General features: G+C 35.6%; 1 protein-coding gene across 4 annotated transcripts in view; it reads right to left on the bottom strand.

Moving 5' to 3' along the window:
• Window positions 1-13005, bottom strand: part of TLK1 (tousled like kinase 1) — a 68200-nt gene that overhangs the window by 1957 nt on the left and 53238 nt on the right. For all 4 annotated transcript variants that reach the window (XM_053947245.1, XM_053947244.1, XM_053947248.1 and 1 more), the window contains exons 13-20: window positions 12079-12176; window positions 8403-8484; window positions 8051-8142; window positions 7875-7964; window positions 7089-7258; window positions 5646-5781; window positions 3078-3189; window positions 2691-2798 (exon numbers count right to left, since the gene is read on the bottom strand). In XM_053947245.1, coding sequence (XP_053803220.1) covers window positions 2691-2798; window positions 3078-3189; window positions 5646-5781; window positions 7089-7258; window positions 7875-7964; window positions 8051-8142; window positions 8403-8484; window positions 12079-12176 — 888 coding nt within the window. The remainder of the gene's footprint in view (window positions 1-2690; window positions 2799-3077; window positions 3190-5645; window positions 5782-7088; window positions 7259-7874; window positions 7965-8050; window positions 8143-8402; window positions 8485-12078; window positions 12177-13005) is intronic.

Below are 13005 nucleotides of genomic sequence, written 5' to 3'. Positions count from 1 at the left end.
GCTTCAAAGAATCACACTCTAAATATGTATTTCCATATTTAGGAACTATATTTACAAATACAACATTAGCACCTCATCCAATTAGATTTTTGCATGTTTTATGCCTGAACAGACTAATAAAAACCAGGAGCAAGTGTCAGAGGATTAGAAAGGAGACCTTTCTACATTCTCCAATGAGTTTCTGAAACCATTGAGTGGGGAAGAATAGGTGGATGATGCAGAGACAGAATTTCAATGCTTTAGCTGACTTCTGAAAACAAGCATTTCCACATGTGTCATGACAGGGTATAGCAAAACATGAAATTGATATTGATGGTTGCCATGCTCAATAGGCATTATATAAAGAATATTTAGGAAACCACTACCTTGTTGAAACTCTCTTCCCATGAAAAGCTCAATCACACCTGTTTAAAATTATCTAATCAATTGAAAGCTCTCTAGCTAAATTCACTATGTCATCCCTACATTTAGGTCCATATGACCTATGCCAATCATTTTGTGCTGAAAGTTTCTGTCAAGTTTGATGTCTAGCACACACAGAACACTTGGTCTCCTGAGAGCCTGGGCTTCAGCATTTAATGATACAAAATCCTTATTATTGCCACAGAGCTGATTAGCACATCATTACTTAATTTAGAACTTAATTTAAAAGAATTACATATGTCTTCTTTGATAAATCTGTTCAGCTGTTTGTTCTTTGCTCCAATTAAAAACTGGAGATTAAAGGAGAAAAATCTGTGATACAAGTTCCAAAGAATCATGCTAGAATTTACTTCTAACATTTGCATATCCAGCATGGGCAAGGCAAAGCATAGAAATCATGCACATCTGTTAGTAGATATTCACATGTTCTTGGATATTACAGATTTTAATCATATTCTTCACAGTAAATCCTTCAAAACAAATGAACTGTAAACAGTTTTTCTCAAGATCCTCAGAGTAACAGTTTGTGTCTGAAATGTTTTTCAAATACTTCACAGTTTTGTGGCACTGTAGCCACACTAGTGTGAAGCAAAGGAGACCACTGCACAAAATAGGAAACAGTGAGGAGGATCAAAGGACAGTTACAGTCTGAAAACTAACTAACAATGTCATTTGAGGTTCCATATTTATTTAATCTCCATGCTTTCCAGATCAGAATTTCAGTTTACAAGCTGCTCTTTTCCAACTGCCAGGCCTATAAATCTGAAAAACAATTTGGATTCTACACAGTCATTGTAAATGGTCTACATTAAGAAGTTAGTCTGAAATTGTTTTATAGCATTTCCACCAGAGAATAATTTCTCCCTGTCTCTCACAGCTATCATGACAATGGTTAATATGAGTGGAGAATACTGGAAGTTTATTTTAGTCTTTCAAACAAACAGAGCATGCAAATACACAGAGAATGCAAAAAGTTGCCAATTCTCCATGCTGAATTGTCTACTCTTTCCTAACATCCTCTGTATAAAAACTACTAATGACAAAGAAATGCAAAGTTAAAAGACACAGATATAAAGTCTTACTATATAAAGGTATCAGTAACATGATGCAGATTTGTCAACTGCATTCAAGGGATAGTTTTTTCAAATGCCAGTGAAAAACCAACGGCAAACAAAAACCTCAATCAAAAAAACCATCCCAATTCTAACTACAATTCTTCAACTATTTTTTCATAACCTTAACTGCAACTCTCTCACTAACAATACTTTTAGAAAATATAATTAATAGAAATATACACCACCACTTGTAACATCAAGTTTATGTACCCGAAAGACTTACTTTGTTGGGAAGTTACTGCCTCTAGAAATATATTTCCTTTCCTTTTGATCTTTAGAAGCTGAATTTTAACTTTCCTAAATTTCTGGCATGTCCCAAATCTAAGTATGTTTAATTAGTTGCTGAAACTTGAATAAGCATTCTACTATCTTGGCATTTTTTTCTCAAAGAGCACATCTGTTGCATCTGGTCATGAATATATCTTTCAAAAATTGGGAGTTTTTACAAGCAAGTAACATATAATATTTTCTTCCACTTTCACAGAATTGGTGTTACAGATGCTCACAGTAGTAATCATTTGGGAAACCACCTTAATCTGTTTCTGAATAGCCAGTCTGTGTAGAGGAATTGATACCATTGTGGCAGAGCAACTATTTTGGCAGTCTTATTTCCTGAATCAGCATCAAAATATCTTCTAGATTCTTAATCTCAAAAATTCATATTTCTAAATTCAGATTTAAGTTTATACACACATATTATGACCTTTCAAGGGGAAGACTATTAGAGGTCATATCCTTCAAGTACCTGGTAGTCAAGTAGTTCTTCTAGCCAGTAAGGCTGCAGAGAATAACATCCACTATTTTCAGAAAGCTTGCTACTGTTAGCAGCAACATTTCACAAGAACTTCTAGTAAGACAGCCTGAATGAGACACATAAGGTCCTCTGAGAAAAAGTAAAGCAGACCATTTTTGAGGTGGCCTACTTAAAAACCACTTGCAAATTTCTGGAATATATATATATAGTTTTGCTTTGAAGTACATGGTTTTGAGAAGTCCCAGAATAAGGTTGCTTAAATAAAAACATCCAAATACTAGCTCTCAAGTACGTTTTTCTACAGTTATTATGTCCCACAGCATTCTTGGGTTAACAACAATCTTACAGCTGAATCCTTTAAGATGAATTTTTTACTCAGAAATTATAGTAAAAGTTACCTTGGCTTCATTGCTTACAACAGGTTTGACAGGGAATTGAACTTCTGTGGCTTTTAATATTGTATTTTCTTGTAGGATATCTTGCTGTGATTGATTGTGGCCAAATGGCTGCAAAACAAGCACATGAATTTTTTCAGGTAAAAAGTAGTATAGTAAGTATAAACGATAGTAAGTTGTTGCAGTGTTAATACAAACTGCCAACTATTCTGAAAATAAAAAAGTTACAGGCAAGATTTTCTACTTTTTTTACAAAAATCAACGTACACCACCAAAAAGTAACACAAGTAATTTTCCATGTAGATTCATGTCTTTATGAATGTAATTCACAGGCTAGTGAGAATAGGCACCTACACTAAAACTCTTTATATTTTCTAAAGCTTTCCTTACCTTTCTACCATAAAGGCATTGGAAAAAGATTACTCCAACTGACCACACATCAACCTTATTAGAAATCTTTGGTGGCTCTTTGCCAACTACAAAACACTCTGGAGGCAAGTACCTGGAAAACAAAACAGGCATTTCAGTCTGTACGTACAGCATCACTAGAACGTGCTCAATTATCAAACTGTACAAACACCTCACCTACACATCTCTGAGCTTTTGACAATTGTACAGTTGCCCTACAATCTGCATTCCAATACCTTGCAACCCTTCAAAACTGACATTACAGTTTCTGTACAGTTAGTCAAATAGAGGGGTCTATTTAACACAAGCACAAATACAAACATTTTTAACTTAAACCTCCAATTATCACTTTTTTAAAATTGGGACCCCAGGTTAAATATGAAGCCATCTATCAAAGCAAAGAAAGATTAAAGCCTAATAGGGCATTTTACAGCAAGATCTGGTAAGTAATCAAAGAAAATACCGATATAGCTTAAAGAGCCTTTGCCCAAGTTTTTAGTAAAAATGGCAACATTACCCGGTGGCCTATATGATAGACAAAGGTGATTGTTATTTCTATTGTCCCTAGATTCTGCAAAAAGAGAACTTTACTTAATGGAAGTTGAGGAAGTTCCCATGCCATTCCTGAATTACAGAATAACTGATGGAATAGAACTTCCTTTACAAAGCAAACAAAACATTCCAAATGTTAATTTGGAATATTAATTAAAGTGCAGCCAAGTATTATTGACTGTAATATTTAAAATTGAAAAAGGCAAAAAACTATTAGGGCAACTACAGAACAGGCACTCTTTCGTCAACAACATGTAAGACTTGAAGAGAAACTATGAAGAAATATTTCTAGAAATGGAAATAGGTGTAAAAATGAGATGAAAATGCAACAAGTTTAAACAGTATCACAAACTCTCTTCTTGAATACTTGTCTACAATTCTGATTACAACAATCAAGACAAGTGTTCTTAAGTGATAAAAATGCAAAGAAGGTTACTAAAATGATCTGAAGAATGGATAGCCTACAGTTCAGAGGGGAAAAAAAGTGAAGGCTACAAAAACATCAAGGTCCAAGTACTAGGAAGGGGCCACAAACTACTTGAGGGAGGACAATGTTAGCACAGGAATAAACAAGTATAAATTGGCCACAAATATACACAGTCTGCAAATTAGAGGATTAGGTTTCAAATGATCAGAGAACTGAGGTTACAGAAGACATTCCAAATCAGATTACTGGGGCCAAAACACTAACTAAATTTAATATAAACATCTAGAAGCTTACCAAAGAGATTATATAACCTAACTGCCTGGGAAGGCAGGTAACTGAAACCAGTGACTGCGGAAATCCCTTCCAGGGCTATGCTGCTGACAGTTTGTGCAATGGACTCTGAACAGACTCATTCCCAACCTCAAACTCACTCTAAGTTTTTCCCTCCCTAATGAAGATTTTGGGCTTAGAGAAAGCATGAATTAGAAATGCAGAGATTCATCATGAATCTATAATGATTACAGATCTTTTTTTACTTTTAAGTTTGCAGCACCACTAGTGCCTGAGGCATTCTAGATGAAATCCAAAAGCCAAAATTTTTCTGACACATATTCCTAAAATAAAACATTTAAACTGGTGTTTAAATAGGTAAAGCATTAAAAAGAGTACCAAAAGCCTAACACTTCTAAAATGCTTCACTTGAGTAATCATTTTCTCACAGCATGCACACAGTGGCATTTGTGGACGAGTATGTGTTTCCTTTTCTAAAAACTCTGAAGGAAAAGGCAAAAACTTTATTATATACAACCCCTGAATATGGGAAGAGGTGCAAAGCATATGGGAATGACACTGGCTTCTCTGGAGAGCAAATGACTTGTAACAACCTGCCCAGTACAGGATTTCTAATCCACCCACCCTGACACAGCCAGCACATACCCAGGCTGAAAGAGCTACTGTGCCATGAAGAATCTGCATCTTTAGAGATTCTAAAAACAGATTTTCTGTAAGCAATGAAATGCTTATTGTCATTCCTATGCTTTGGCAGCTCTTAAACTCCAGTGTTTTGGATGAGCATGCAAGTGCACAAAAAATAAATCACAGCTGCTGAGCTGTCATTAATGTTTAGGAAGGAAGAGTGAATACTCTTTTGTCCTAAGGACATTACCTGTTGGTAATCCCTGTTCTACAATTTCCAAGTACCAAGCACCCACACTTTATCATCAAATGTCTCTGTCAAATGTCTTCAACCACCAGCAGCCAAAGAAACAATACCTTGCTTCTTCAGAGGATACCATGTTTCTAAATCACAGTGATCATCTCAACATTTATTTATATATACATACTTATAAATAAATAAAAGACACACACACACACACTCTTGTTTTACTTGTTAAGTTACTCTTCTAACATTTGGGAATATCAACATCACAGAACTGCACAAAGATCTTTGTTTGTCATCCATATTAACATTTTTGGTCTTAGCTGTCTCTGCAAATTGGCTTTGTAAGACTACATTTATAAAATCTGAACAATGATCCAAAGTCTTAACAGAAAATCAAACTAGGGCTTACCAGTAAGTTCCTGCTCCCTGTGAAGTTAAATCCATTCCATCCACCCCATAGCTATCATCATCCATTATTTTGGACAGACCAAAATCAGTAATTTTTATTTCTCCACATGCTGTTCCATCTACAAGAAGGATATTACCTATGCAGGGGGAACACAAAAGAAAAATTACTTCAAAAAAGCTAACAGAAAGCTTTATTTTCAAAACCAGGTCCGATTTTCAAGAACATCTAACTTCATGAGGGTAAGTGACAATTTTACGGAATCAAAGACTCAGAACCATAAAACAGTCTGGGTTAAAAGGGACCCATGATCAAACCCACAGCCTTGGTGTTATTAGCACCATGCTTGAACCAACTGAGATACATTTACATAATCTTTACATCCTCAAGTCTAGAGTAACTTGACTATGACAAGTTTCTGTCCAGTTTCAGCAACTCTCTAGGCTACCATCATGAACTGAAATGGCTCTCTCATCTGGGAGCTGGTTGGTCAACAAAGAAACACCAAAATGGAGTGAGGAAATATCAGAATGCAGCAGTATACTAGTTACAAGTAAAATTTCACTATTTTTCTGCCAGAACGAGCCCTATGCTACAGTTTTCAGGGTTTGCATATGCCACAAAATTGTGCCAAGAAATTGCTGCAACCCTACAAATCTTACTCCATGTGTTAAAGTTGTACAATAATTTCTTGACATAAAAAATATTTGATGAAGTTCCTCTGAGAACAAAAACTAATGAGACTAAGACTACATTCTGTACATTTTCGTAAGATAAAATAAACCTGTGTGAACAGTTTATTACAGAACAGAAAGCAAACAGCCTGGCACTAAGAATTACTTTACAAACCCCATACGTGGAAGTGTAGCAGATTAAAGCACACGAAGAATATAAGCATCATTCATGCAAGATGGTAAAATAAAGGCAATGGAATCAAGACAAATCTTGTTTATAAATATATTTATTATTCATTGTAAGAAAACTCTCTGTAAAGTCTTGCTTTGGAATGCTTATGCTGGGATGCTGAAAGTGACTGATTACATATTTACAGGTTTAAAAAAAACATATGGGGAAAAATTAATTACACATCAGCATTTCACAACTACCAGACAGGACTGAGCCTACTAATGATCTTACCTATTTTATACTGCTAACTACCAATGCATGTATCTATTAGCTATACGATTTTTTCCTACAAATTCAAATCAAAATAATGCGAAGTAGAAAAGTTGTAACAAACATTTTCCACAGAAAAGGCAGATGATTCTGGCAATGAAATTATGAAGAAAAGTACATACTTTTTCCAGTTGTTTGCAACAACAGAAGATAACACAGAAGATAACTCTGTTGACACACAGAGTTATTTGGCACTTTCATACGTGAATTACAAACAAAATAAAGGATAAAAAATAAATTACATTTTCAATCATAACATTTCTCACTTACCTGGTTTAAGATCATAGTGTATAATAGGGGGCTTGATCTCATTGAGATACCGTAGTGCATTTACTATTTGCATTACAATGGACCTAGCTTCTTTCTCTGACATCAATTTATGTTGCTTGAGATAGAAATCCAAGTCATTGCCTTCACAGTATTCTAAAACTGTGCAAAACCTAGGGTAGAATTTAGAGACACAAAATGAAAGAATGTATTATACTGCACAATCAAAAACAGACATGACAATCTAGTTTCATTCTGACAAGTTTAAGAATGGCTGCCTGAATATTAAAATACATGAATGAAATTGTTCATAGAACACATGGTGTAACTATTAGTTTATGAAGACTGATGTAAATCAGAACATTCATACTAAAAGAGAGAATGCATCCATATGGATGAGAAATAAAGAAAAGCCTCTTTATTTATAGTAGACACATTTCTCAAAATCAAAATACCTTAACTATCCCTTAAGAGGTGACAATTTCATGCAAAGAGGTGCAGCCCAGTCACTAGGGGCTATGCCTAGGCTAGTAATGCTCCTGATGCCATTTAGTCTTGGAAAATTGTCTAAGGTATGGCAGCCTTTTGATGCCAGTCAGGTGTTGCAAAACACTCTCTTCATCACTTTATAGAAAGCCTGCAATATTTAGCAGACAAAATTCTGCAACTAGTATGGGTTTTTAAAAATGTTTTGGCTGAAAGCAAGAACATACGTTATTTTTGTTCAAATACTCTTCATTTCTGTTTATCTAATATACAGCTCTAAAATCCTTGCCAAGTTCTACTTACGTATCTGTATCCAGGGAGAAGTAGTCATACAGTTTAACTATTCGGGGGTGATCCAGTTCTTTGTGTATTCTATACTCTCTGCAGGCATGTCTAAAAGAAGATGGATACATTAGCCTTCTACAATCAACAAAATGCTATTAAGCTTAACATATGAAGTGTAAGTAATTAGTATTTACTTGTGGTAGTTTTCTTTCTTTTCATCCCTCCAGCTTTTGTTAAGCTGGTGAATCTTCACAGCAGCATATCTTTGTTCATAAAGATCAAAAGCCTAAAAAAGAAATGCATGAATATGGCAAAGTTATAACCAAAGGTGATAAAAATAACACCCAGTAAAGTGAGGAAAAAAGATGTCATGTAATTCACAAGTCTATTGACAAGGCTACTGTCATGTTACCTCTCCTCCACAGGTTAATCGAAGCCTGGTCAACCGATTACAGTCCTTCTACTTAATTAGATCCCATTTTGTCCCCCCCCAGCTTAAATGTACATGGCTCAAAAATTCTATTTATCAGACTCAACAAACCCTACCTTGTATACTTCACTGAAGCCACCTCGGCCAAGTAAATGGAGTAACAAATACCGTTCATTCAATGTGGGGTGATCTTTAAATCTTGAAAGAAAAAAAATTGTTTTATTCTGTTTAAGGTAAACAAGTAGAATCTAAAATACAAATTAATTAGTATCAAATAAAGTTTTCTTTTTAGAAACAACATATAATATGCTGAGCAATATTATACCACAAGAAATCTTATGATACAACTGTACAACATGACCAATACCCTTTGACTATTTAGTTTACACATACTGTCACAACACTGTCATCAAAACAATAAATCCTGGCAAACATTTTGTTATTTTTCTCTATTTTTTTTTTAAGATAAAAAAAGCATGCCTAAATTTAAACATGTGATACATGGGTCTCTCCTTGTTGTGCCAAATTTTAGAGAAGACTCACACTTCAACTTTCTGGAACAGACAACAAGGACATTCTTCCAATTTCACACAAAACATGACCAGATATGCCTCTTTTCCAAAAAAATGGATTTTGTATAGCACGAAGAAGTTAAAACAAATCAGAAAGAGCAATATGGCAAAAACACACAGAAGAACTGACTATCTGCTCATACTCTAAGCAAAAGAAAAATGGAAACACTCCTTCCAAATACAAAATGATACTGCCAGACTAAGAAAAAGGACCATACTCTCTCTCCCAAAGTATATAGGAGACAAAATACATTTTTCCATGCAATCAGAGGGAAGGGATCTGAATATTCATCACATTCTTAGTACAGCAAGGAGGCAAGGCAAGAATCTAAGGCAAGCTGCCAGTTATATTCCACAGAAAACTTTAAAGAAGAATTGCCAGTCTGCCAATAGCTTATCCCATTCTTCCATATTCTCTACAGTTTTGGAAGTATGGTCATAGGTAGTCAAGTATTTGAGAGAAGATGCATATTCTTGCCTACTGTGCCCCTTTTAGAAATAAAACTTTCCTTTTTATTCACTATAAAGATACATACTTCAATGCTAAATATTTTTTTAAAGAAACCATAGACAGTAAATAATGTATTCATTGTAGAAGATAAGCAAATTTAGAAGCAGCATCATTAGGCACTTGATATCATGTGAGCAGTAGTCCAATTCTTTTTTTATGGTCTTTCTACTATATGTGTACCTCTAGTAGGCCAATCTTGTGAATCTTACCACCTTCCCTCTCCACTGCTTTTGCTACTCTGTGTGGCTCTCCATGGCTCAGAATCTGCACCCCAACATCATGTGGGCTCCAAAGCCAGACAGGGAAGCCCTAACCTGCACTCTCAACTTGTCCCATTTTTCCAGTGCAGTTGTAGACATACAAATTTACCCATGGTTAGATGGACTTGCTGCTAGAACAAGAAAATGGGCTTAGCTTTACACCACAGCTGGAAGTGGAAATCCCAACAGGATTTGAGTCAGAATCCAGCAGCTGCTTTGGCTGAGAACTCTCTTCCTTACCAAACAGCCACATCACCAAGTCACATTAGGAAAGACAGCAGTGTAGCAGCCAGAGGCCCTGCAAGGCCTCCCTGGCGGTCACTTGCCTAAGATAAGAAATACCTAATCATGATGCTGGACCAAAGAAGCCCCTCTTCTGCATTCGGACCCTTGTTATCTCTCTGTAAGACTATAGGTCACATTCACCTCGACCCTTACTATTGGATCATTTCCCAACACCCCTGTACCCTATATAAACCCTCAATTCTGCCCAGTTCAGCAGAAGAGCTGTCACTTTGCAGGAGCTGCCAATAAAGACACCACTGTGGAACCCCATACAGCCTTCTCCTCTCTCTCCCAGCATCTGCACTTAGCAAGCAAAGAGCTGAAATCACTGAAGAGCTGAATTCACCAAAGAGCTGATCTCACTTAAGAGCTGAGCTGCTTGCTGAGATTGCCTGCAGCTGGGAGCCTGCCTGAGGGACCTGGACAGGTTGTGCTTAGCTGGACATCGCTATCCGGGACGCCTACGGCAGCCGGGGTCGGATAGACCCTGGGAACCCCAGACTGTAATACAGCAGGGGCTACAGACCTAAATTATTTCTCCATTGCTTCTCTCTCCTGTATGAGGACTATAAGCTGTGGCTTGGCCACTTGGTAAATACTCATCTAAACTCCCACAAAAACATGAACACACAGTTTAAAGCTTTCCATTCTGTACCATAAAACGGGTTAGCACTGACTGCAGACGATGAGTAGTGAAGCTGCACCATGGACTGAAGCTTGTCGTGTAACTGTTTTCAACTGTTACCATAATTTGGACATTCTTTGCCCCACATATACAGTATTTACACAGTCAAAGCCTGTCATTTTTCTGTGCCATTTATTCCTTATTGTTGAAGGATCCTTTTTTAAAAAAACCTAAACCTGTTCTAATGCAAACAATGAAGATTTAAAAAGGTTATCATTTAACCTGCTTGTTTATTTGTTGTAGGATATTTATTTTAAAATAATATTGTATATTTATATTTTAAAATACACATTTTTAAAAAGAAAATACTCTGCCATCGATATGTAAGTATCAACACCCATTATTCTTCATACCCAAACCACAGAACAATTTAGCTATCAATTAGCACTAAAGCCACATGGTAACTATTTCTGTATTACTGCATGGTAGGTACCATTAGAACAGTTAGGCACAATTTCACACCTTTTTCTTTTAATATTTAAAAGCCTTGGTGTATGCATAATTCTATTGTGTCTAAGAAGTAAAAAACAAATCCTGAAGGCTTAAGGCTACTATTTCATAAACATTTCCTAGTGCAGAAGGGGAGAAGTCCAGTCCCATCATGTCTTTCCCCTTGGCTCATTCCACCCTTGCACTGCCCTCTCTCCTCATGGCAGCATAAATATTTTTGGAACTGGACAAAGAACTAGACCAGGAAATTGATCCTGGATTAAAATTAATCCAGAAAAATAAACCACAGGAGCTGGTTTTAATTTGGATCACTTTCCAGCGTTGGTTCAGTAAAGAAATGCCGTTGTAAGCATGTGAAAGAAAACAAGGCTAAGTAGCCAGGGAGAGGCAGAACCAGTTCCTTTCAAGCAACAGTGCCAGCTGAAAGTGTTGGTGAAACTGTAGAGTCTGTATTTGTCATCATGGAAAACAGACAATGAAGTTATGTAATTAGTACTTTCAAACCTACACAGTAACAGTTCATATTATGCAGCAATTTAACATTGTGATACACTTGCCATTCAAGGTGAAATACAAAGTAACAACATAATATGGCTTTTTCCTGCTAGGTACCTATATCTAGTAGGAATGAAATCACAGTGCCATAAACACAAAACTAACTTTAAGTGCAGCACAAAATTGCTGCTGGTGCATCAAACCTCCTGCACTATTATCAACTAAGCGAACTGCATTAAGTTATCTCACAAGTGGTTTTTTTTAAGCTTAGTAATATGGTCTAGCAAGTTTCAGCTCTTCACTATAAGCTGCGTAGGTATGCTATTTCTTGCATATTCAACAAAAACGTTAATAAATTTACCAAATTGTCAGAAATTTTAGTTAAGTTTAAATAAATTGGTGCTTAAAATATATACATAAACATAGAGAACCAAAAAGAAATTATGAACAAGTCTCTCTTCTATAGGTAAAATGTGATACTAGAGAATTACTTTAAAAACAGACATGCAAAATTAAGACAGTAAAGACTCTTACTGTGAATTATCTTCATTATTTATTCTTTTCAGTTCTCTAATGTGAAGATTCCTAACTCTTTCCAAACGTTCAAGTTCTGCTTGTATTTCAGCTTCCTCCTGCAAATGAAAAGGAGGAAATATAAAAGCTCATTTACTTCCCATTTGAAAAGGGTATTTTTACCCCTGCATCAATACTAGCGGTGATGGAGGAACATTACATTACAAAACCCTGCTAAACTAGAAGAAAGCACTGCTTTTCTCTTTAAGCCAGAAAAATTCAGAAAGATAAGGCAAAAGCCTGTTTCAGGAAATTTTTCTGTTCATGAACCCACAGGTAATGGGATGTTCATGGTTTTGTTCTGCACTGTAGGGATGCTATTTGAAATGAGAGGCAGCTGAGTTTTGTACCTCAGCCAAGGAGACAAATTAACTGGGAAGCGGTCTGAAATTGATGTATTAAAAAAAAAAAAAAAAGAAAAGAAAAAATGGAGATATAGGCAATTATAGATTCTGTACAAACCAACAGATTAAGACATGTAAAATATTTTAAGGCTAGAGTGCAAATCAAGTAAAAGAATAAAACAGCACATCATTACAGCATAAACATTCTTAAGGTGCTGATACAAGACACCAAAACCAATCTAATTTAAAGAGATTTTTTCATTTGTATCTTATTAAAATTACAAATGAAGAATGTGTATTGCATAAGATTTTAAGTGCAACTTCAAAAGAAGCATGTCAGGTAGGAGCACATTCCTTAACTAATTTCAGCACTTAATTTTATCCCATCTTTATTCTGTGCATTAGGAAACAATGAAATCATTATTTATTCAGGTCCTCTAAAATCATAAAGATTTCATGATGCCTAATTTGTGGAAACTTATGTATGTATACTCAAACTGATAAACATACTAATTGAAATATATTGTAAACAGGGTTATACTGA

This window comes from Vidua chalybeata, chromosome 7, assembly GCF_026979565.1.
Source record: "Vidua chalybeata isolate OUT-0048 chromosome 7, bVidCha1 merged haplotype, whole genome shotgun sequence".
In the NCBI taxonomy this organism is placed as follows: domain Eukaryota; kingdom Metazoa; phylum Chordata; class Aves; order Passeriformes; family Viduidae; genus Vidua; species Vidua chalybeata.
The sequence above is the reverse complement of the archived record's forward strand: the minus strand, read 5'-3'. Positions and strand labels throughout refer to the sequence as shown.